General features: G+C 37.0%; 1 protein-coding gene across 3 annotated transcripts; it reads left to right on the top strand.

Annotated features, from left to right (window-relative positions):
• The first annotated feature begins 3,187 nt into the window (after positions 1-3,187).
• LOC130728830 (uncharacterized) lies at positions 3,188-25,964 on the top strand. 3 transcript variants are annotated; one of them, XM_057580412.1, is made up of 19 exons: positions 3,188-3,604; positions 5,064-5,143; positions 6,757-6,807; positions 7,400-7,933; positions 8,577-8,834; positions 9,627-9,692; positions 10,279-10,458; positions 11,406-11,457; positions 11,546-11,836; positions 12,919-13,029; positions 13,669-13,860; positions 20,056-20,331; positions 20,787-21,410; positions 21,948-22,450; positions 22,539-22,599; positions 22,681-22,749; positions 23,643-23,793; positions 23,915-24,209; positions 25,534-25,964. In XM_057580412.1, the coding sequence occupies exons 1-17, from the start codon at positions 3,446-3,448 to the stop codon at positions 23,727-23,729; spliced, it is 3,594 nt and encodes a 1,197-aa protein (XP_057436395.1). In that variant the 5' UTR covers positions 3,188-3,445; the 3' UTR covers positions 23,730-23,793; positions 23,915-24,209; positions 25,534-25,964. The 3 variants fall into 3 exon arrangements, with proteins under 3 accessions (XP_057436395.1, XP_057436396.1, XP_057436394.1); XM_057580413.1 differs by lacking the exon at positions 23,915-24,209; XM_057580411.1 differs by having other exon boundaries at positions 23,643-24,209.

Genomic DNA, 25,964 nt, shown 5'->3' with positions numbered 1-25,964 from the left:
TCGAACCTTCCATCTGGCGGCGTCGATCCTTCATCTGGCGGCTTCGAACCTTACATGCACTGATTGAAGATGACGGTTTTCGATCTGGGTTAGAGAGTAGAAGGAGAGGACGACTTTCAATCTGGGTTTGAGAGGAGAGGAAGAGAGCGGTTTTCGATCTGGGTTTGAGAAGAGAGGAAGAGGGCGGTTTTCAGAGGGTGAGGGAGAGTGAATGAACATGAATGAGTTTTGAGAGGAGAGAAAGAGGAGCATGTGAGAGAGAAAGCATCGGTTGGTGAGGGAGAGTGAATGCGTTTTGTTTAATTTGAGGAGCGTTTTGAAAGGCTGAGTGAATGTGAGCTGTCGTTTTGGGTATTTTTGGGTCGTTTTGTATTTTTTTATTGATGAGAGTGAGAGAGAAACGGCTGAAATAAAATAATGGTGATGATTTAGGGTTTTTTTTAGGATAAATATTTAGGGTTAATTTGGGTCGTTTGGCCCAAATTAAAAAAAAAAAAAGATATTTGATGTTACTTTTCTTTAAAAAGAAACGGCTCAGTAGCACAAAAATGAAACGGCTAAATTTTTTTTTTGAAATATATCTGTTGAACATTAAATTTTACTTTTTTTTTCTCATTCACATATAAATAATAATTATATTGTTATAAAAATTAATTAATATTTAAATTTAAATCAGTGTAAATATAATAATATAAATATATGAGGTATAGTGGGGTCCAGCTAAAAGTAAAATAAGCAACCATGCACTGGAGTGAATTCTGTATGGGTTGCTTATGAGTTGCTTAAATCCTATGTGGCAGTCTGGACCCACCAGAATAGCATTTAAGCAACCCAACTAGCAACCATGCATTGGAGATGCTCTTATGTCGTTTAACAAATGGTTACTTTTTTGACAAAAAAAATGGTTTCTTTATACAAGAGAGAACTTAATTTTTTTGTTCAAATATTAAGGATTTCTTTGTAGTGAATGTTGGGCTTTAAGACAGTATAAAAGAAAGTTAGAGTAATAAGATTAGAATCTGTAGGTGGATGACTCATTATAATAGAAAGAAATAGAATTCAATGACTATAGAAGGGAAGATAGAAGGGAAAATGACGAAAAAACTGTTTAATTGATTTTAATATGTATAGAAAAAATTATTTAAATACACCAATGGTAAGGTTTTGAAAGTTGTAACATGTTCTTAGTCTTATGAAAATGGATGAGGGGAGGTTGTACAATCCCTATTTTTTAGCTTGTACATTCGATTAATTTAATGACTCGCAGAATAAGGATGGACACCCGAGGACGTTATGGAACGTTGACTTATTCCTATTAATATGGTCAGTCAGATTGACGCTTTAACTCAATTGATATGTGTTGGGAGATGGGAGAGTCCATGAGCCGATGAAATAAGATACTAAAAGAACCCGACACCTTAAGATATGAAGTTCATCATAAATCACATCTCTTATAAAGTCTTCTCCTCATCAATCTTAACCAACATGAGGCTTAAACTTACATTTTGATTCTCAACAATTTATCACCCAAATTAATGTTATTCGAATTACACCATGAATAGTGGAATCTATCTTTTTGCATAGTTCCTACTCATCGCCATTATTGCATATCACAGATGCCTCTAACATATAAGGTCAATCTACAAGTAGAATTGATATGTACATCAAGGGTTATTGCATATCACTTAGTACGATAAGACTTTTATTATTGTCGTAATGATGAATATTGCATCATGTTCACCCACAAGATAAGGGAGGCATCTCACTCTCATAAAACCAACCATACACAAGATTAATCTCTTTGCGTCATCCCAGTGGCGGAACTAGACCATAACATTTGGAGGGGCAAAGTATTTTAATTTAATTTTTTGTAGATATCATTTTTACCACCACTTTTCTGATCACTTTCATTATAGTACTATCCTTCTAAAACTCTCTAATAGCCTCTCTGTTGGAAACCAAGTTCACCTTTTCCACCACTATTATTATGTTGAGGGTGTGACCAGTATTGACTAGTATCCCAATCTTCATCGTCTGCTTCTTCTAATTCCATCATATATAATATACCAACACCATTGAAAGTTGAAACAAAAACTATACATATCTTGAAAAAAGCCCCTTCTTTATGTATGGATGAATGTATGTTGCAACTATCAAACAGAATCACAGATTAATTGGCATAGTTAATGGGGTGAAAATTTTGTGGGAAAAGAAAATAATAAAATCAAGGAAGAGATGAACGAAAACTGAGTTGAAACACGATCAAAGTTTTACCAAATAAAGTCCTAAATGTTAGAGAGCCATGTGCTGATGTGCTTCCTTTTTTTTAATTAGTTAAATGTTATTGAATTAGAAGTACAAGACCTAATACACAAAGAAGGAAAAGAAGAAAAAGAAAATAATCAGATACATAAAGACAGTGAGTTGCTTGAAGATTAAACACTGCCATGAAAACCCAGCACCATAATGATCCCACATTTACACCCAACAGAAGAAAATCACATTACACAACAAAGCAGCAGAGAAGGGCAATTAACATTTTCAACTTATCCATGCCAACCGGTGACCAAGAAATAAAGCTCCAAGTAAGATATTTGACAGTTGAGACCAATATAATGAACCATTCGATAGCTCCTAGTGGATACTTAGCTAGAGTTGCTTTAGAGACCCAACTTCTTATGTGCTTCCCCTTACTTCTCAAGCCCCATACCGGTAGTTCAATTAGTTTTTAAAACATTGGGGGGCAGTGGCCCTCCCCTGTCCCAATGATGTTCCGCCACTGCGTCATCCATTTTTAGGTGAGTTATCTCCAAGTGTAACAAGTGGAAAACATTACCTCACTATAAAGAGAGTAATGAGAGTTTAAACTTGCAATTTCTCAATGCGAAATCAGTGGTGTTTGAATGGACATAACCTTGAGTTTTAATATGTATGACCTTAATTGACATTGAAATTGGTCGTATTCAAACAAGAGAATGATAAATTTTACTAGGATATACTTATAGTATATGTGAATTGAATAGAGTGTTTATATAGCGCATGCCAGCTCAGTCACAGTCACACAACACAAACTGTGTTTTGTGTTTCACTTTCACATATAAAAAAAAGAAAAAAAAAAAACTTCTACGGCGTAGTGTTACGTACAGACAGACAGCTAACACAACACTCGCGAATTTCAATTTCCCTTTTCTCTTTCTTCCTCAAATCTCAAACCAAAACAAACAAAAACAAAAACAAAAACAAAAACGCATTCATTCTTAAACACAAACAAACACACTCTCATACAAACCACTCTCTCTTTCTCACTTTCTCTTCTTCAATCTCTCTCTCTCTCTTGGATTGATCAATTCAAATGTAGAAGCAGAAGCAGAAGCAGAAGCAGAAGAAGCAGTAGAAGAAGAATTCAATTTCCAGATTCTACCAACCAAACAAGACCCGACCCCAAATGGATTCGATTTCCAGCTCTACTTCACAGTTAACCACCGGCATCTCCAGGCTCAGATCCTCCTCCATCAGGAAGCTTCCGGAGCCCCTTCGTCGCGCCGTCGCCGACTGCCTCTCCTCCCCCCTCACCTCCGCCACCGAACCTTCCAGAACTCTTCGGGTCTGTAATTCCTCCCTTCCCTCTCCGCATTTCGCTTTCTACATTTCCTAGTTTTAGTGAATTTTTTTTGGAATTCGCATGGTTACATGAATAATTGAGTCTATTTTGTTTGTTTCATCACCATAATGTGACCTTGCTTGTTTGTTAGAATTAGAAGAGTAAAGGGTTATTCCTTTTCACTCCCCAATCCCTATGGCTAGGAAACCTAGAAAATGAGGATCATTGAGTAAGCTTAGCTTCTGAGAAAATGGGGATGGGGCAGTTCTGTCAATTCAAAAATTCAGTAGAGAATTATAGAGTGATAACAATTGAGAGAGATATAGGATGGGAACGATGGCTTAAACATAAACAGCAGAGTTAGTTGTAATTTGTAATCTGTCTGTGTGTCATTTTCGGCACTTAGAAGAGGATGGCGGGAGTGTAAAATTAGTGTTCTATGAATGCTTGGATAACGCATCATAGCAACTTCCTGTCGGAAACTTAATTAGATTCTGCTTCGATCCTTATTTTTCTTCTTTGATTTAGTCTGTGAGGGATTCCGGATGTGGTTTCTTCAGTTTGTTGCTTATAGTATAAGTTAACAATTTTAAATGGAATGAGGCATACACGTGTAAGAAGTTTTTAAAGCGTTATCCGGGTAAACGGGCATTCTTGCCTTTGTTTTAAATTCATGATGCTGGCATTGTATCAACACGTGTAGGGAAAAGTTTTATCTTTATCCCATAATTTGTAACGCAAATATAGCTTTATTTATTTCCTCGCATTTATTGTACTATTTGCACTGAGATTACTATCATTATCGAATCCGAAGAATATTTTTGTTGTCAGTAGTTAGTTGTTTGTACACGTGGGCTGAACATGCAAGCACTAGCTTCATCTTATCGGGATTCCTTACTATCTGCAACACAATTTCTGTATCTTGTCATAAAGCCATAATTTATTGCTGAATACGTAATCACTAGCTACCACACGTGTAGGGGAAATTTTAATCCCCATTGCGTAACGTGTAAAGCAACTATAGCTTTGCTTATTTCATCGCATTTATTGTAACGTGATCACTAGCTACCACACGTGTAGGGGAAAGTTCAATCCCCATTGCGTAATGTGTAAAGCAAATATAGCTTTGCTTATTTCCTCGCATTTATTGTACTATCTGTACAGAGATTGCTAAGATTATCGAATCCGACAAATGTTTTTTTGTCAGCTGTAAGTTATTTGTACACGTGGGCTAAATACGCAACCACTAGCTTCATCTTATTGGGATTCCTTACTATCTGCAGCGTAATTTTTGTATCTTATTATGGAGCTAGATTTTAATGCCATGTGTCCTTCTTATTCGCCATGTTATACCATGACCAGAATCTCATTTGGTTGCAAATTATGGTGCCATTTATATTTGACATATAGTGGCAGAAGTTTGAACTTTTTCAGTTCTATGTATGCTTTCTATATTTTGTAGGACTATCTGAAAGGCCCTGCAACTAAAGACATGGCTTATAGTGCAATTCTGGAACATACTCTTGCTGAGAGGGAGCGCAGGTAATTGTCACTTTTAATTGTTGATATAGTGTAGTTGGTGGTGCGATCTAGATTTCATAAAGCCACTGCTTTAATATTATTTTGCAGCCTACTTTAGACAATATCATGCACAAACTGAGCTAACTTTGTTCCATGTAACATGTGGTGCGCGTCCTTATAATATGGATGCTGTAGTGCACTAATAGCTAAGAATTTTATTCTTCTTCTCGTGGATAAGAAGCTAATTAGCTAATGCATTTATTCATTCACATTTGTGGTGTTGGATTTGTGAGACTTCTTGTCCAATTTTTGTTTCAAGACACTGATAGACGAGTACCATCTAACAACTATAAAATGATATGTATTGTGTGTATTATCACCTTTGTTACTGATATCAGTACCCGCAACAGAAAAGCACAGAGAAGGTAGACTGAAAAATGCAAATACATTGCTGATGATCCAAGGCTTTTCAGAAGCCTTGGTTTCTTCCTCCAATTTCCCTCAATTCAGCCCTGGCTTGCCTCCTCTTTTCCTACTCTCTCTTATCCTCTCCTCTAACTAACTATTACTGAGCCTTCCTGTATGCATTGGTGCTCTCTGCCATACGTGCTGTGCAGGCAGTTATATCCCCTTTCCTCGCTTTCAGTGCTCGCATAGCGTCCATTTTGAAACTCTAATTATGTTCTCCTCCTCTTTTTCTTTATATAATACACCTGTTTTATTGTTGGTTTGCTAAAATAACTAGTCTACCCAAGCTATTTCAGTTCCATGTTGTACTCAAGGTAAAGTGCTCTGGAATGGCTGTGAAGGATTCCCAGGAATCATTGAAGCCCGGGAGGCACTTCCTTCGACTTAGGACTCCAATAGTCTTCCCTAGGTTGGTCTTGAGGTTTAAGAGACCTCAGCTGGTTGAACCCGGGGTTCTCATTCTTAGAAAGCATGCTAGGTATGGGCTGAATTATTGCACAGTCAGAAACTGACCTTTTCAGCAAGGAAACATGAAAATTTTCAGCTTGTGTGCCATCTCTCATACTTATTTTCCAGGTATTTCACTTACGTATGGGCTGTAAAACCTGGGATTAAGGTTTTCATTAGCTCTTTTTGTTAGTAACTGAAGTCTGTAGGATCTTTAGGCTCTCACATTATTTTTCAGTCTGGCACTTACATATGGGCCATAAAACCAGGGACTAATCTTTTCATTGACTCTTTTTGCTAGTAACAGAAGTTTGTAGGGTTGGTTCTTGAGGTAAATAAAATCACAAACTTGATAAATAACCTCCCTTCTTCAATCTGCTTGTAGCTTCATTCTGTTCTGGGTCTGAACTAGAATTTCCTTCAACTCTTCCCAGATCTAATTCCTTTTTGTCACGAATCAGTTAATGTCTTCCATAGTGGAAGAAGTAACTTCTGTTAATAGGACCAGTGTATCCCTTCCTTATAAGGCCATAAATGGAGAGAGTTAGTTGGATGGTTATAATCAGTATTGTAACAAATTCAGCTCAGCTGAGCTATTTAGGCCACTGCTTAGTGCGTGTTGGCGGTTAGGAACCTCAACTATTGTTTCTTTCCCTTTATTACTTATGTAAAACATTTCACATTTAAACCGTGTTTAATATTCATACTATTTTCACCAGTCCTGCAGTAGTCACAAGGTGTGTGGCACTATTGAAGCGGTATCTCCTAAGGTATGTTACACTTACTTTAATAAGTGGATATTCATTAGTTTCACAGCTTTGTACCTTTTATACATCATCTATCTCTTTTCCAGCCTCATTTATAGAGCTGCATGGTACTAATATGTTGACATATTTCAATACAAAAGTTGATTTATTTTACAATCATTTTCCTTCAAAATCTTTGACTTAATAGTTAATGCCAAAAAGAATAGAGTATTGGTAGGTATTTTCTCATCCATGTCAAAAAGGCATTGGTATATCTTCTTTTCGCGTGTTTTACTTGGTTGATACTTTCTACTGGCCTTGAGCTTCTACTCTCTAGAGTACTAACTTGTTGGAAGATATTATTGTGCCTTGCCAATCTTGAAGAATAATGATGCATGTTTAGTGTCAATAAAGTCAAATAAACTGCAATGGTGCTAATTTGTCTTTGGCTTAATATTCTTTTATTGATTAATTGAATGCATTTTATTTTTACTCATTGAAGAACTGGAACATGTAACTGATATCTTTCCTTATATGACTGCATATTGGATGAGAAACCATCTTGTTTTAGTTACTATTTGGCCATTAAGTGTTCACAGCTTGTTAACTAATACAGATACAAACCGAGTGAAGAGACGTTACTTCAAATAGATCGTTTTTGTTCAACCATAATTGCTGAGTGTTTTATTCACCCAAATCAACCATGGTCCCGATCATTGAATCGTCAATCTGGTGCATCAGCCTCATCCACAAATACATCTCCTTTACCTGTATCTAGTGTTGCTTCCGAGGCACTTGTGAAGTCTCTGAGTTATGTGCGTTCACTAGTGGCTCAACACACTCCCAAACGGCTTTTTCAATTAGCTTCATTTGCTGGACCGCCTTCTTCGTCCGGGCAATCACTGCCAACATTGTCATCTTTGCTGAGTAAATCCTTCAACACCCAACTAAGTCCTTCAAATGTTCCAGAAGCACCAACTCTTGCTGGTGTTCCAGAGTCGTTAGAGAAGGATTCAATTGCTCCATCTGTGTCAAAGATGTCGAAAATAGAAAAGGTTGATGAAAAAGACGAACTAAGATTCATTGCCCAGGATGTTCTGAAATGGCGCTGGCTTGAGGAACCACAATCACCATCAATTGGGACTGAAAGGTAAACAATCTTTAGCCGTGTTTGGTAACAGCTTACTTTGGGTCAATTTTTGTTTTTTTAAAGCTCTCTATTAAAGCCAGGAACAAAAAAGTTGTCCCAAAAGGAGCTAATAATCTAAACAGTCATATTATGCTTGATGTTGGTTTAGGTGTCTTAGAAGTAGCTACTGTAACTTATGTCTTAGAATTTAGAAATTAACAAACGCATATTGATGATTACGCCTAATGTTTCTTCTTAATGCACTTTGATCAGTTTCATAAAAAAGTGTTCACAAAAAAAATTAATATTATAAGTGTATATGTATAACACGTAAAAACAGTCAAAAAAATCAATATAATGTTAAATATCAATTCCCTTAAAATTGTAAACTTCTAAGTCAAAATGCTTAAACTTTTAAAATCAATATGCTCTTTATGTGCTAAAACTAATTTGCAGATGAACCATTTTAACTTGTGAACCATGTTTTTCTTGATCTGCAGTAAAAGTCATTTCTTCAAGCTATTTCTATGTTTCTTTTGCATCTTTTTGATTTAGCGCATATTGATTGTTGTTTTTGTTCAATGTGTCTGCTTTTCCTGTTGTTTTTCTCTCATCTTATAGTGCTTCAGAAGTTGGTTTTATTATTTAACATGTTTTATTACAGTGATCGTGCTGTGCATTCCCAATTCATGACAGCACATAATTTCTTAGAAGTAGGTGCCGCAGCTTTACTTGTCGGAGACATGGAATCCAAGATGAAGGGGCAACCATGGAAATTTTTTGGAACTGATGATATGCCTTACCTGGATCAGTTGTTACAATCTTCTCCTGTAACACCAATTACTAATTCTGCATCTGCTCGTCCCCACCTCAGAGCAATAACAGCATCTAAACGCACAAAAGCAAGCTCTCATCAGATTTGGTATTTTCTTTTATCATATACTTACATGGATTTCTTTCATCCAAAATACTTTTTCTTAATCATTTTAGCCATGATAAATCACACAGCTTATTATTCAGCCAAATATTGTATGGAAGTTGATTTTTTCACCTTCTTAAGAGTTTACGGAGCTATTGTGAAATTTAAATACTTTAGATTTGAAATAATGTACTTAGTCTCTTAGAAATTTAGTGTAGCCTCAAAAGACAAATGCTACTTTGTGTACATCCACTCATCCAGTCAGTTTCGGTGAAAATAAATCTTAGCTTAAGAATGATATTTATACATTTCCATTGGATTGGCATATGTGGGGAAAATTGATCCTTTCTATTTTTTCTGGAGATTCTTGGGTTTTCCGTTCATGAATGGAAAATTTATTGTTAATTGATTGACTGGTTTGGGGGTTTTGTTGTATTAATTTTATAAATTCAGGTTTTCTTTTTGTACTCTTCTTTGAACTAAATTCCTTCTGGTTTTAAGAAAATAATAAGTTTTGTTTATGCAGTATTTTCTATATCTGCTTGACAGACTTTGTTAACCACTTGTTTTTAAAAAGACTGAAATGTTTCATGAATTACCATGCTTCTTATATGGGCAATTATTTTGATTAATATTTCAATTATTCCTCTAGAGTTGGATGACTCTCTCTCTCTCTCTCTCTCTCTTCTCCCCCCCCCCCTCCCGGATGAATATTTTATATTCTTTGGTGAGCTAAAAAGTCCGGGTCATTTTTTGCTACTTTGACATGCTCTCTGAACATTGCCATTTTTGCAGGGAGGATTTTCCTGTGACTACATTCCGTCCCCGAGCTCGACAGCTTTTCCAGTATCGTCATTACAGGTATAGATCATGGTCACTTAAGATTCTTCACAGGAATTTGGTACCAAATATTTGCACACGTATAATGTATTACTGCATCATAAAATAAGTACCATATTGACCTAGGTTTTGACATGGCTCTTGCATCGTAGAAGTTAAATTGCTATCATTACTTTCCAATTTGGATTCAGAATTTTTTGCATCATTCAATTTGAGCAAACTCCAATAAGAATGATATAGTGGTGGGCATTTTCTTTGAAAGTTCATGATCCTTACACGTCCTATCGCGGCAAATGCTTGTCAAAAAGCGTTTGTAGCTAATCATGTAGGCGATTTTGGTTTATTATTAGGAATTTTGGGTCTTTATAAGCTTCTAAGTTTCCTTAAAGTAACTCCTGAGATAAATACCTCAAAATATTTGTTTGATATCTTCTGCTATTTTTGCAGCTTTTGTTGATGCTTTCAAATTTTTATAGTCCTTTTAACTTTATGCATACTGTTGTGTTGTCAGAAAAGAATTACAATTTTTTTTAGTCATACTCGAGTTGTTAATAATTTATTTATTTGTCATTTTACACCTCACAAAATGTTCTCTTGTGCTGATTAGTGAGCAACAACCTCTACGGCTGAACCCTGCTGAAGTACATGAAGTTATTGCTGCAGTTTGCTCAGAGGCTTCTTCGCCGAACAACAATGTCATGACAGTGACAAGTAGTCTAAGCAATAACAGTAGAAAACCATCAACAGATGTGGCTGTTAGTGTGCTCATTAAACTAGTTATTGACATGTATGTTTCAATTAATGTTTTCTCTGTTTTTCTCCTTTCTTGGTTATCATCTGTTACACCATATATTCCTCGTCTCTATGATTAAAATTCTAAATATTTTTTATAGTTTACTGATCTCAAAGCTTTTAAAATAGGACGAGCTTAACTAATTTTCAAATTAAAGGAAAGAGGACAGTGCAGGAAATAGGATGAGCTAAACTAATTTTCAAAGAAAATGGTTGGGACTTGGGATCATTGCTTACCTTGACAGAAAAGCTGAGTTAAAATTTCAAATTAGTAAATAATTTTTTTTTTGAAGTTGACATCCCTTTCCCATATAAATACATATTGCAAGAGTCAGCCAGAAGTATTCGCCATTTGTCACCAATTTGGGGAAGCCCATGCTTAGAAGCTGTTGTAATGAGGTGTTTGACTTTGAACATCAAATGGGAGAAGAAAAATAGAAGTGGAATTTAACTATAGATTCATGGGCAAAGCAGATAAAATTTAACTATGTTCTTTGCTGATTACATAGAGTAGCCATTTAACTTTCATACCTGAACACCAGTACATCCAAACCCTCACATTGAGCACACTATGTTGCATGCATGGGTACATTGATTCATAGATATATACATGTGTGTGTGTGGTACTGGGTGAATAACTTGTGGACTTACTTTGGCTAATGTCTATTGATTATAGTTTGGGTCACCAGATAATTTAGGTCCATATGCTTTTATCTGAAAGCATTGCTGATATTTAGTTACAAGGTTTTTTAAAACTTCAAACACTGAGCTTTTCAATGTCAGGGGGTCAGGGATATCATGCTGAGTGTGAATCTCTCAATCACAGATTAATTTTCTGCCTATCTGCTTGATTGAACATTTCTGATTATTTCAAACTTCTATGGTGTTGTGCTGTTATATGAATTGATTATGTATGGTGGTCATAAATTTTTTGTTCTGTAGGTATGTTTTAGATTCTCGGACAGCTGCTCCTCTCATTCTTTCTATGCTTGAGGTGATGCACCAATTAAGTACATTTTTCCTGTTATGACTATCTGTTTTGTTTTATTTTTACTAATTTATATTTCAAATGCACCTTTCAGGAGATACTCAGTTCTTCTAAAACAGGTTGCAGGATTCGTGCTTTTGATTTGATTCTAAACCTTGGGGTTCATGCTCATCTTCTGGAACCGATGATTGATGATGGTGCTTCCACTATTGAAGAAGAATATTCTCAAGAATCGTATTATGACAGCACCACTCAAGCTCAAGTTATGGTACAGGAAAGCATAAAAGAAAATTCTCAGAACAAATCAGACACCGTCTCTGCTATTAAGAATTTTGAGTCTTGGATTTTAAATATTCTGCATGAGATACTACTTCTTCTTGTTCAGGTATTGTTTGGCAGGAAAAGAAATTGTTGAACAAGGTTATTGCTTGTGTTTCATAATTTTACTTGGCCGGTATCATCTGATTGACTTATGTTAATATTTTACTTTTGGCATTTCACAATAAATTTTCTGTTACTCATGATATGATGTAGATGGGTTGCCATTTGAGAACTAAAATGAGAGACATGTTTTTACTGTTTTGAATGATAATGGATGGAAATGAAGGATGCACCACAAGACTGCAATTTTTTTAGCATTGAGATCAGGAAATTTTGCGGATTTATTTTATGTTTTAAGAGCGAGATAGCTATGCTAAATGGATTTGTAGGGTGGTAGTAGCACGTGCTCGGGAGTATGTAAAAAATGATGGCTTAATCAGGTGCTGTTTTATGAAAGTATTTGGGGTAGCTAGAAGTAAGACTTATCAACCAGATAATTGTTGAATATGGATGGTTTGTCTGTCTGGTTTTGGAGAAATAAATTCTGCTTCTGAATTTCAATATGATAATATAATACATTCTATCTAAAGAGTATCTTCCTAGTTATATAAAACCAAAGCAACCGCCATCTGAAGATTTTCTTATCAATGTCTTGTTTTGAATTTTGAAATATATATTGCTTGCAGTGTAATGCAGTTATGTTTTTTTGTTTTTAATTGAGAAGTATAAAATTGAAGTTAAATCCTTTTAAATTAAATATGGGATAAAATTGTGAGTAATAGTAGTCAATGGAGGGATGTTTATGCTTTGTTAAACTGATAAGACAGTGGAAGAAACCATTGAAATATCCTGTGATACTTACTAACACTTAAAGCTTACTTTTTTCCAATTTATCTGTTTTTTTTTCAGATAGTAATGATTTGTTTGCTGGGTTTATATTATTTTCTATCTCATATCTTGTACTTATTCAAAATTTTAAGATGAACTCTGCTTAGATGGATAAAGAAAAAAGTTTTCATCATCTACTTCTTCTGAAGATTCTTAAGACAATAATACTGTCTATCTCTCTACTCTTCTCTGGTAATGGTTTAGTTATGTTGTTCTCCCATGACTTAAAGTTACATGCTGATAATTTGCTTTTTACAGACTGAAGAAAAGGATGAATCTGTCTGGGCATCTGCACTCAGCTGTTTGCTTTATTTTGTCTGCGATAGAGGGAAGATCTGGAGAAATCGTTTACTAGGTCTTGACATAAGGGTGAGAAAAGTTATCCCCTTTTCCTATATTACACTAAATCAGTATTTCATGGAAGTCTCAATTTTGTTTCGAACTGCATTCAGCTGGGTAAGTTTTTTCTTCACTTGTTTGGGGGATTGGACTGAGGAGTCAGGGAAGAGGATGATTTTTTTTACGGACAGGGAAAAGGATGATCACTGATAAGTGATGCGGTAGTTTTCTTTTCAGTTACTGTTAGAAGCTAATACTTTTCTAACACTTTCGTTCAAGCATAGGAAAGCATGGGGATGGGGATAATTTTTTGAATATAATAATTAATAACTAAAGAATTATAATAAGTTTTGTTTGACTACCTAAACTAACCAAGGGAAAAAAGAATGGAAGGAGAGAAGAAATAGAGTCTTTGTTATATTTTTTAAAACAAAGCACAGTAAAGCTGTTTTCTCAATTCTTACAACTCTCCATCCTACTCCATTCTACCTGTCCTCCTATTTAAGGTAGAAGAATGGTAGTAAACACACTCTACAACACTCTTTCCAACATTCTTATTAAACTAGAGTTTGTGAATCCTGCCTGTTTTTTTTTTCTTTGTCTTTTTATGTAGCCTTCCATTCATTCACTGCTTTATAATTGATTGTTAATGTACTTTATTTCCCCTAGGTTCTGAAGGCACTTATAAGAATCAGCAGGGAGAATTCTTGGGCAGAATTAGTTCATTGTAAGCTTGTTTCCATGTTAATCAACATGTTGTATGAAGTTCCTGATGAAGTTACTGAGCCTGCACCTAGAAAACCAAAGTTTCTCGTGGATCAACTTGATCTGATTGGAGGAGTTCAATTTATTTTTCTCGAGGTATGCATATCTGGTAACCTTAATCTTGATATACTTCTCATAGAGTCTAAGTCTACTATTACTATAATACTGCTGTCCCTTTAATAATGAACACTGATTGTTAAAGAGCATTGAGGGTTTATACTTCAAATGTTCAGTAACAGCTAGAGTTGAAGATTGTGACTTTTCAAATATAGCCTTAACAGGGAATAGGTTGGTGATATAAATTCTAATGGCAAAGATGTGATTCTGAAATGTAGCGATGCTAGATAATCATCGCTCTGAAAATTGTTGCTGAAGATGTCTGATTTTGAGTACAAAAAACATTTTTGCTTTTCCTTATTAGACAATACTTAATAAAGAAATCATACGACTCACTATCACAAATAATGAGGCCTATATGTATGTCTGCTTTATTTGTTTGGTTAAATGGTGGCTTTGCACGTAAAAATCTTTAACTAAGAGGTCAAATTAAAAAGTAAAGAAATTCATGTAGCATAGAACATATGGACCTGCTGATAAAAAAAATTCAGAGCAAGACCTTTACACCATACTACAAAACTACTGGCTCTGGGAAAACAGGTCCATCACTTCATCCTGCGCCAAAACTTCAAGATAAATGATTTGGCTAGGATTTGGAACAGATGTTAATTTCTGAAATTCACTCATTGTCTGAAGCTTTTTTGACTTTTGGCTGATGACTATATAGGACTGGATATATAAGATTCTTAAAGCTAACCTTGAATTTCTTGTGAACATTGTGAATGTTTGATGTGTCCAATAGAGATTTTCCATATTTTCTAACGGATGACATTCCAGCTCCCCCCCCCCCAATAGTATATATTGTTGAAAACTCAGAACTCTGTAAATCTAATTCTCATTCATTTCAAAGGTTATGATACAATAGACCATAGTTCAGTACTTATAGAAGAATATAAAGCTTGATGAACAAGCTAACAATTCTAACAAACTCTAACAACTAACTCTTAATTCTGTTATGCCAGCTAAGCTTGACAGCTAAGCAAGCATAACTAACACACTAACTCAGCTACAATCAGTAGCTTTACTTAACACGAGTAGTATACTCTAATACACCCCTGCAAACTCAAGGTGGGGGAGAAGGAACCCGCTCAAGCACCTTGAGTTTGGAACGAAGATACTCAAACCTAGTAGGGGAAAAAGCTTTGGTGAATATGTCAGCAATCTGGTCTTCAGAAGGAATGTGATGAACAAAAAGAGTCTTGTCAAGAACCTTTTCCCTCACAAAGAAGATATCAAGCTCCATATGTTTGGTGCGAGTATGAAGAACAGGATTATGAGTGAGAGCAACTGCACCCATATTATCACAAAATACTCGAGGTGGAGAAAAGGGAACCTGAAGCTCTTGCAATAATGACTGAACCCAAAGTAATTCTGCTGATGTATTGGCCAGGCTGCGATATTCTGCCTCTGTGCTAGATCTAGCAACCAAGGTCTGTTTCTTGGAGCTCCAAGAGACCAAATTTGGACCAAAAAAGACACAAGTGCCCGAGGTTGATCGTCTGTCATCAGGGTCAGATCCCCAGTCAGCATCACAAAAGGCCACAAGAGGGACAGAAGTGTGTAAGGAACAAGGCCTAAGGTGAAGACCATGATGTATGGTGCCTTTAAGATACCTAAGTATTCTTTTGACAGCCTTCCAATGATCCTCCAAGGGCTGGCTGAGGAATTGGCAAACCTTATTCACTGCAAAGCTAATCTCTGGTCTTGTCAAAGTAGCATACTGCAGAGCACCAACAATAGACCTGTACAATGTTGGATCTGCAAAATAATCTGAGCCATATTTGCTCAACTTAGCACCTCCAATCATGGGAGTAGATATGCCTTTGGCCTCCCCCATTTCTGCTCTCTCAAGCAAATCATTGATGTATTTTGTTTGTGTAAGAAGTAAGGATCTGTCCTTCAAATGATGAACTTGAACACCTAGGAAATAGTCTAGCTGCCCCAACTGCTTCAAAGAAAATTCTGAATCAAGATTCTTCACCACTTGTTGAACTAATGGCAGTGAATTCCCAGTAATAATAATGTCATCTACATAAACAAGAATGTAGATAACACAACCTTTGGTGTAGAAAGTGAACAAGGAAGGATCACATTTGCTAGGAGTGAAACCATACTTAACTAGAGCTGCCCTTAACCTTTCAAACCAAGCTCTTGGGGCTTGTTTGAGGCCATAGAGAGCCTTGTGCAGTCTGCACACAAAAGACTTGTCTTTACAAAGAAAACCAGAGGGTTGTGTCATGTAGACCTCCTCTTGAAGTGCCCCATTAAGAAAAGCATTATTCACATCAAGTTGATGAATGTGCCACTTCTTAGTGATAGCCAAGCTGAGGATTATGCGAATAGTAATTGGCTTTACCACTGGAGAAAAAGTTTCTGAGTAGTCAAACCCTTTCACTTGGTGATATCCTTTGGCCACCAACCTTGCTTTGTATCTATTAATTGTCCCATCAGCATTCTCTTTAACCCTAAATACCCATTTGCAGCCAATAGGCTTTCGATCCTTAGGGAGTGGAACCAAAGTCCAGGTTCCATTGGCCATCAAGGCATCATATTCAGCTTGCATAGCAGCCTTCCACTTAGGATCCTTTAATGCTTGAGTAGAGTTTGTAGGTTCTGCTTGGGTTAGGAGAAGTGTGGGAAATAATCTGGGCATGACAATACCAGATTTTGCCCTTGTTTGCATGGGATGAACATTCCCAATGGGCTGAGCAATTGCACCAGTAGAAGAAGAAGTTGCAGAATTATTATGACCTGGCTGTGCTGATCCAGAAGATGATCCATGACTAGGTGAGTGACTAGGCTGCTGCTGAACTGAAAAACCACTGGGATGAGTGTCCCCTGAAGAGGGAGGTGAAAGTGGAGGAGCATTAACAGCTTGAGGTGGACCATGAACAGAAGCTGGTACCAGAGAAATAATAGAAGAAAGCCCTTGATCTGGGTGAGGAACCTCTGAGGAAGTGAACATGTGTGGATAGGGAAAGTTGAATTCATCAAAAACCACATCCCTTGAGATATAAATTTTGCCTTCATTGTCCATACACTTATAACCTTGATGTTGTGATGAATAGCCCATGAACACACAAAGCTTAGACCTCAGAGACAACTTGGATTGTGTTTAAGGCCTCAAATGTGGGTAACAAGCACAGCCAAAAACTCTAAGTAGCTTGTAATCAGGTTGTGTATTAAAAAGCTTAAGGTAAGGACTTGCATTGCCTAAAACAGAGGTAGGCAATCTGTTAATGAGAAACACAGCTGCAAGAAAAGCTTGATCCCAAAATTGATATGGCAAATGAGCATGTGCTAGCAAGGAAAGGCCAGTTTCAACAATATGGCGATGTTTCCTCTCCACACTACCATTTTGGTGATGTGTATAGGGACATGTCAACCTATGAACAATCCCTGACTTTGTAAAATAGGAAGTAAGGGGTTTAAACTCTGTGCCATTGTCAGTTTGAATAGACTTAAGTTTCTTGCTAAATTTCAATTCTACCATAGCTTGAAACTGTAGAAATGTGGAACAAGTATCAGATTTCTTTCTCATAGGAAAGATCCATGTGAAACGAGAAAAGGCATCCACACAAGTAAGAAAATAAGAAAAACCACAAGAAGACTCAATAGAGGAGGGCCCCCATAAATCAGCAAAAATTAGCTCTAGAGGAGAGGAGTAAACAGTAGTAGAAGAATGAGATGGCAAGCGATGAGACTTAGAAAGACAACAAGCTGAACAAACATTGAACTTTGTTTTATGAGGAACTTGAATATTACAAGAGGTTAAAGCTAAATGCAAAGCCTCATGATGAGGATGACCTAATCTAGAATGCCACAAACCATAAGAGGTTGGGCTTACAATAGCAGAAGATGAAACTATAGACTTAGGACTAAGACTAGGTGTAGTAGAGCTAGATAATGCAGCTGACAAAGCAGAAACTGAGTCTGAAACAGCCACTGGAGACAAAGAAGCAGAAGCTGGAATAGGAGATGTCTTGGAAAGGGAAGGAGTATGCATGCCTTCAAAGACATACAAGCCATCTGGTCCAACATGACCTTGAAGAAGAACTCTAGATGTGACCTGACATTTAACAACACAGAAAGAAGGGTGAAATTCAAAATAAACATGATTGTCCCTTGCAAACTTACTTACACTAACCAAATTCTTGGTGATATTGGGAACTAGAAGCAGATTTTTAAGAGTGAGTGTGGTTGTATTATGATAAGGAGAAGGAAAAGAAGCAGATCCTATAGAGAGGATTGGCAAACCTTGTCCATTCCCCATGAAGATGTGGTCATTACCAGTGAGGGAGACACTATCTGAGATGACTGAGGAGTCATTTGTCACATGGTGAGTAGCACCAGAATCAGGGAACCAAGTGCTCAGGTTTGCTGAAGCAGATCCTCCAGCCTGTGATGTGCCAGTAAGCATAGCTTGTGGAGGCCTTGCAATGGAATTTCCAGGCCTCTGTCCTCCATTGTTGAACTGAGAAGGAAAATTACTCCATGGAGTACCAGCAAAGGAACTAAATCCAAACTGTTGAGGACCAAAAGGAAAACCAGAGAATGAATGTCCATGACCAAACTGTTGTTGCTGACCAAACTGAGTGGGAAAACCAAACTGAGGAGATCCACAGTAAGGTGAGAAGCCAAACTGAGGCATAGGCATCATAGGAAAATTAGGAAATTGCATTCCATAGCCTGAGTTCATTCCAGAAATGCCAGAAGAAGGAGTGGATGAAGATGAAGAACCACGATAGTAACAAACAGTAGCATCATGTCCATACTTCTTACAAATCTGACACTGAACGCTGCGATTATTACCTCTACCTCCTCCACGGCCATTGTAGCCACCACGAGAGTTGTTTCCACCATTGTTGCTAGTGTAGCCACCACGTCCACGCGATTCATAGGATCCAGTGCGATCATCACTGCGATCATCATAAGAACGATCCTTATAGGAAGAATCGACAGATCCAGAAGCATAATTTGCTTCAGAGGCCACCGGCGACGGTGTCGACAGCGGAGGTTGAGTCGCTGGTGGCGGTGGAGCCTGAGTAAGGAGCGCCGACGGAGGATTTGTCGAGATCTGGCGAGTACGAGCGCGATCGAGACGCGCTTCATGTGCGATAATCATCGCTTCAACCTGCGAAATCGAACTCGGTGATTCACGATTGTACACAATCGTTTGAAGATGACTGTATTCCTCAGGCAAGCCATCAAACACTGCTTCCAAGTGTTCACGATAGGAGATTGGATCTCCAATCGTGATTAGCGCATTAACAATCGACTTAATACGCTTGAGATACTCAGAACACGACTTCGATCCCTTGGAGATGGATCGAATCTCAGATCTCAGTTGTGTGGACTGCGCGAGAGCGTGTGCGTGGAAGAATTCGAGCACTGCTTCCCAGACTTGCCAGGACTGAGAGCAATTCACCACAGTAGGAAGCACTGATGGTGAAAGCGAAGAAAGTAACCACGTAAACAGAGCAGAATCTTGCTGCTCCCAGACTTGATATGCAGGATTCTCCACTGCATTCACACGATCTTCTTCAGTGAGAAATCGTGGTGGAATCTCAGGATGAGAAAGGAAACTCTGCAACCTGTGAGTGCGAACGATCCCTTCCACATGCTGCTTCCATGAAAGAAAATTTGTATCATCAAGCTTCAACGTAAGCTTGTGAACAAGCGTGGATGAACTCAACTGCGGTTGAGCCACTGGAACTGGAATCGGGATCGGAATCTCTGGAATTTCGTCAGCCATGACGAAGAAGAAGAAGAAGAAAAGAAAATCGAGAGAGATCTCAAGGATCGTGACCTGCTCTTGATACCATGTTGAAAACTCAGAACTCTGTAAATCTAATTCTCATTCATTTCAAAGGTTATGATACAATAGACCATAGTTCAGTACTTATAGAAGAATATAAAGCTTGATGAACAAGCTAACAATTCTAACAAACTCTAACAACTAACTCTTAATTCTGTTATGCCAGCTAAGCTTGACAGCTAAGCAAGCATAACTAACACACTAACTCAGCTACAATCAGTAGCTTTACTTAACACGAGTAGTATACTCTAATATATATTGTAGATAAAGTCTTCAACTAGTGTCCTGCTCTCCTGCTTACACTGTTAGTTTAAAATTGTTTGATTGCCCCCCTCTTTTTTCTATGTTGGATGCAGTACTCCCTGGCAAACTCAAGAGAAGAGAGGAAAAACCTGTATTCAGTGCTTTTTGATTACATTCTGCATCAAATAAATGAAACATGTATAGCTAGAGGAGACAACGAATATAGTGATGATGAAATCCAACCTCTTGCTGCTCTGCTTGCTCAAACAAATGCACCTGAAGCATTTTATATTTCTATCAAACTTGGGGTAGAAGGCATTGGGGAGATTTTGAGAAGATCAATTGCGTCTGCCCTCTCCAGATATCCCAACAGTGAACGACTGAATACGGTACTTACATTTTTATTTGTCAGTCAGCTTAATAGTATGAGGGCTACATTTTCTTAATTGAGGGGTTTTTTGTTAAGCTGAATTAAAAAAATGATTTTCTTTGCCATTCAAGATACTATCAGGGCCTATTTTCCTCCTTTGCAATATCAATTGGTTGCAGTCTTGCAGATGCATGACTAAAGATTGGGTCAAAGGCTATTAATTGCTGTAATTAAGCTGCTCTGCCTTCACCACAATGATTTCTATTAATTTATTTAATTAAGGATGAATATTTTACTTGTTGAGTTTAAATATAGGTCTATTTTCCATTCATTTTACCCATTTATTGAAAGATTTGGAAGTTTTTGTCACTTTCAATTTGAAATATATTTTCTCATGTATTTGTCTTAAATTGTGTCTTCTTTAAACTGTATATATTCATTTGTATCTTCCCTGTTTCTTTTCAATCATTGCAGCTATTGGAAATTCTGACAGAGAAATTTGACACTGTCATAAGTTCTTTCACTCATTTGGACAAAGAGTTCTCTCATATGATTCAGATAACCAAATCTCATAAGTTTCTGGAAAATATGGAAGGTGTGGCTCTTAGAAATGACATCGGTTTGCAGGCAAAGCACTCATGGGCTACTTTACATTCCCTTATTCATTCGGAAATAATTTCTTACCGTCAAAATGGGTATATCTGGTTAGGGGATCTGCTTATTGCTGAAATCAGTAGGGAAAGAGTAGGAGATATTTGGTCGAATATCAGATACTTCCACCAGAAAATTGCTCAAGCTGGAACTCAAGATTCTTTGGATACATCAGATGTTCCTTTGTCCATCTTACTTATGTGCGGCCTTTTAAAGTCAAAATACAACAGAATTAGATGGGGATTTTTGTTTGTTCTTGAAAGACTACTTATGAGATGCAAATTTTTGTTAGATGAGCAAGAAATGCTGATATCAAACAGCAGGGATCTGGATCATGAGAAGAAAGATTGGCATCTTGAGAAAGCCAATGCAGTGATTGACATTATGAGCAGTGGTTTGTCTTTGGTGTTTCAGATAAATGAAACAGACCGCATCAATATTCTGAAAGTAATTGTTTCTGAACTCAAAATGTCTTTTTGCTATATATTCCCATATCATTACAATTAATACTTATAAAAGAATGCCAAACAACACTAATTGTGAAAAAAAATATAAATTGGAAGTAAATCTATGTGTTCTTTTGTCTTGTGAGGAAAGAGAAAAATACCATAATTTTCCAATAGGATTTTGTATGAGGAATTGAACTGTTAGGAGCATTGCTGATAGGGCATGGTGTTTATATGGTATGTGATAAAATGGATTTATGTCAGGTGAAGAAGCATTTTATATATTTGTAGTAAATTAAATTACTTTCTACAAAATCTTCAATCACATGTATATTTCAGTAACTGAAAGATTTGTTAATATTGTCACCGATTAATTTCTTCCCAAAAAAAAATTTAAATACAGTTTGTTTATATAAATTGTTGGAGCGGTGTTTGGAGTCTGTTCTATTTGGTTTCACATTTGGGGCCTCTGTTTATGTATTATTTGGCATATTATTCATTATCTTTTCTGCTCAACGCTTTCTCTGTTTCTAAACAGATGTGTGACATACTGTTCTCTCAATTGTGCCTAAGAGTTCCTTCTTCTACAACTGTGCCCTATGGAGATGATCTGCAACATAGCAGAAATTTAAATCAGACTAGTGTAAGCAAAAATTATGACAGTGATAATCATGTTGAACAAGATAGCTTTTACTGGGATGAACACAAGAAGGAAGAAGCTAATAAAAAATCTGGCTACCCTAATAACTACCATCTTGATCATGAGAGTGCATCAATGACAGCTCTTCTCCAAGGACGAGCCATTGTCCCAATGCAATTGATTGCACGTGTTCCTGCTGCCTTACTATATTGGCCACTAATTCAATTGGCAGGAGCAGCAGCAGATGATATCGCATTAGGTGTCGCGGTTGGAAGTAAAGGTAGAGGAAACCTTCCTGGTGCTACATCGGATATTCGGGCCGTACTTCTCCTGCTTCTTATTGGTAAATGCTCAGCAGATCCTATTGCTTTCCAGGAAGTTGGCCAGGAACAATTTTTTAGGTGATTCAAAACTTCTATCCTGTGTGTGAACTAGTTGGTCTTCTTATTTTGTGACCTTTATAAGCATGGGTCTTCTTGCATCTGGCAGGGAACTTTTGGATGACACAGATTCAAGAGTGGCCTATTATTCTTCTGCGTTTCTTCTGAAGGTATGGATTTTTATTGACTTGGTTTTAGAAATTGATAGGACCTTAAATTCCATCTTTTTTAATAATTGTCCATTGCTGCAGCGAATGATGACGGAGAAGCCAGAGAAATATCAACACATGCTTCAGAATCTTGTTGTTAAAGCTCAACAGGTACCATTGTTTTTTGATGATTTGCGTGAAGCTCTCGTTCTTCTATTAGTAAAGTGGTGATTAACATTTAATCTTGTGCATAAATGAGATTCATATTTAAGTTGTCTTTTATATAATTTCAATTTCATCACACTGATGAAGCACAAAAGTGGTAACAATTGGCTTCCGTAGTCTTGAGAATTTGGGCTAGGCCTTACTCCACCCCAAACCGTAACCCAATCTATGAGATCAACTCACACACACAAACACTCACACACACACACACACCTCTCATGCCCAAGAATGGACATTTGGAGTGTGAAGTTTGCAAGACCCGACACCTGGTGTGACACAATAACAGATCTAAGTGACCCAATATAGATATGGTACAATGAGTGTGTTGAGCAACCAATTATCCCAAAAGCTTAAGCTATTGGGCAAGGGCCACATGAATGGTTTTCTATTATATTTCTAACACGCCCCCCCACGCAAGAGCCCACTTGGGCTTGAAGCGTGGATAATGCAAAAGCCCACCTACCATGTCCATGTCAAAGTAACCAATTATCCCAAAAACTTAAGCTATTGGGTAAGGGCCACATGAATGGTTTTATATTATATTTCTAACGGTGAATTTTCGAGTTGTCACAAATTAATTATGACTTCGGGAGAACTACATATCATTGTTGATGTCTCTATGGAGTTCTAGTTGACTAATCTCCTCCCCAAAATAAAGAAGAAAAAAGAAAAAAAATCAAGGGACTTTATAAGGTTAATTTCATTGTCTTCTTTAGATAAAAGTAATTTACTTCTCTAGATGTTTGTTTTCTTTGAAATTTTCTCAATATTCTAGTATTTTTTTGTGATTTAATATTAAATTGTCACTTAAATGATTAAGCTTTGTATTTGCAATGCAGAGTAACAATGAAAAACTGTTAGAAAATCCATACCTTCAAATGCGTGGCATACTTCAACTGGCTAGTGATCTTGGGATTGACTTGTGATCTTCATTGGCTTGACTTTCTGGGGGTTTCATTGTTTGGAGTAGGAGATCTGTGTCAGGTTGAGGTACAGTCACTATGATTTCTAAGAAAAGACTTCCATCGCTCAATCAACTTAGGTTGAAATACATATATCCAAGACATGTTTCCCTCCAGAAACAAAATTGTGATTGACTTTAAACGCGCAGAGGAAAGTATATTTGTGGCCAAAGAGAGCAGTGGAATTGGATGAGCTCGTGACATTGACTGATTATGTGAGAAGTGATTAGCAGAACTAGAAAACATACTGCATGCCCTCTATTCATGTTGATATTTTCAGTGATATTCTCATTGGGAGAAGCATGTAATTTCTGCCATGATGCCTTCATCTCCTGCTTGTATTTTCAACAAATGAGAGAAGCCAGAGTTCTGTTTAGAAATAATTTTGAATGTCCCTGATTTGGATCAAGCTACTGAATGTTGCTGATCTAGGCCTACCTTCAGGTGTGCACCCTCCCCCCACTCCCTCTTTCTCTTGCTTTGGTGAGCACTGGGTAGCCATTTGTACTCCAAAGGAGCTCTTGCAAGCTTAATAGTGTAGTTAAAATCGGGATTACGACCTAAATCGAGGAGGGGGGTTGTAAATCGTAAATCACTAAATTGTAACTAAATCGTAAGATTTAGCAGATTTTGCTATATATATATATATATATATACACGCATATAAATTCTTATATGCATATAAAATAGCATAAATAACCAAATTTCTTAGAAATGTCATAAATAAGACATAAAGTATCATAAAACAACTCATAATTCATTAAATGTCTCATAAAGTACTAATCGAAACACCATAAAACTTAAACATCAAGTTCTCTTCAAAGCATAAAATTTAAACATCCAACTTAGTTTAGGAAATGTGCCACATTGAAACATAGAATAAGGGAGCTTCAAACAGCGAACATGAGAGGAAGAAGAGTCGTCGCAGCCGCCGCCATCATCACCGGTGGCCTTCGTCATTGCTGTGGAGCCCCGAGCCCTTGGTCGAAGTCGCCTCTGGTTCTGGAGGAGTTGAGACGTGCGTGACATGTAATGTTGTAAGAGATGCTTTGTGTCTCAAACCCGTAAAAACTAGGGTTTTCCTCACAAGGTTCGCGCACAAACGGGTCAAAACTGGTTAAATTTCGGATATGGCTAAATCGCAAAATCTCCCTTAATCTCGATTTTGGCCCGATTTAGCAATTTGGGGGCAATTTAACAAGAAAGAGATTTAGCAACCGATTTAAATCCCCCGGGGGTTGCAAATCGCAAAATCTTAGGATTTAGCGATTTAAATCGCGATTTTGACTACCATGCTTGCAAGCGGATCAATCCTCTCATGGAAACTTTCTCATTTTTCCTCATGTTGAAATTTTATGTCGAAGTCTTTCTTTATACCTATATAATAGGCGGGACCCTTTGAATATTGTGTACGGAGAAATAGATGCAATGTTTCACTTGACATATGAGAGGATGTCAAACCCTTGCAAGCCTATTCACCAATAGTTATAATTTAGAGCACATGCTTTAGCTTGAAAACCCGGTCTTGAGTTGATTTGATTAGGGCAGGCCTTATTTTACATCAATAGACCGGCTAAACTGTGATATGCGAGGCCTTTCAATATTTAATAGAGCTCTGCTATTACATTTTAGAGTTATTGTCTCTTCTTACATTTTGGAGCTATTTTATTGTCTTACATGGTAGGAATTTTTTTTTTTTTTTTGCTGCATCGGAAATTTTGTAGCTTTACATGACATTTATTGACGTGATCATTTTGTCTACATGCAGTTGCTGGCTGGTGTGCATTATATTCAAAGGAAAATGTGTGCAGAACTTCATCAGATTGTTCCTTTTGTACAGGAGTTAGATTCCAACCTGGCCTTCTTCAGCTTTTTTTTTCCTACGTCTGTGAAGGCTGCCTCTATGCTTTGCTATTTTTTACTTGGCTTAGAGGACCTTTGATGGGGAAAGAAAGAAGTCAGTTTTGTACCTTAATATATAATCATAGGTCCAAAGAAATCCTTTGATAGAAGCATCATGGGATGTCTACTTTTAGAGGCGTCCAAGTTGCTATCTTGTGATGTAAATATGTGATTTTAGTGCTTATTTTTCTCTTTATGATCCACCCCTTTCTTGCGAAAATTGTAACATGTATTGAGGAATTTCTATGTAGATGATCTATACAGGATTTTATAATCGGAATGGTTATGTGTAGGAAA

Source organism: Lotus japonicus, chromosome 1, assembly GCF_012489685.1.
Source record: "Lotus japonicus ecotype B-129 chromosome 1, LjGifu_v1.2".
In the NCBI taxonomy this organism is placed as follows: domain Eukaryota; kingdom Viridiplantae; phylum Streptophyta; class Magnoliopsida; order Fabales; family Fabaceae; genus Lotus; species Lotus japonicus.
The sequence above is the reverse complement of the archived record's forward strand: the minus strand, read 5'-3'. Positions and strand labels throughout refer to the sequence as shown.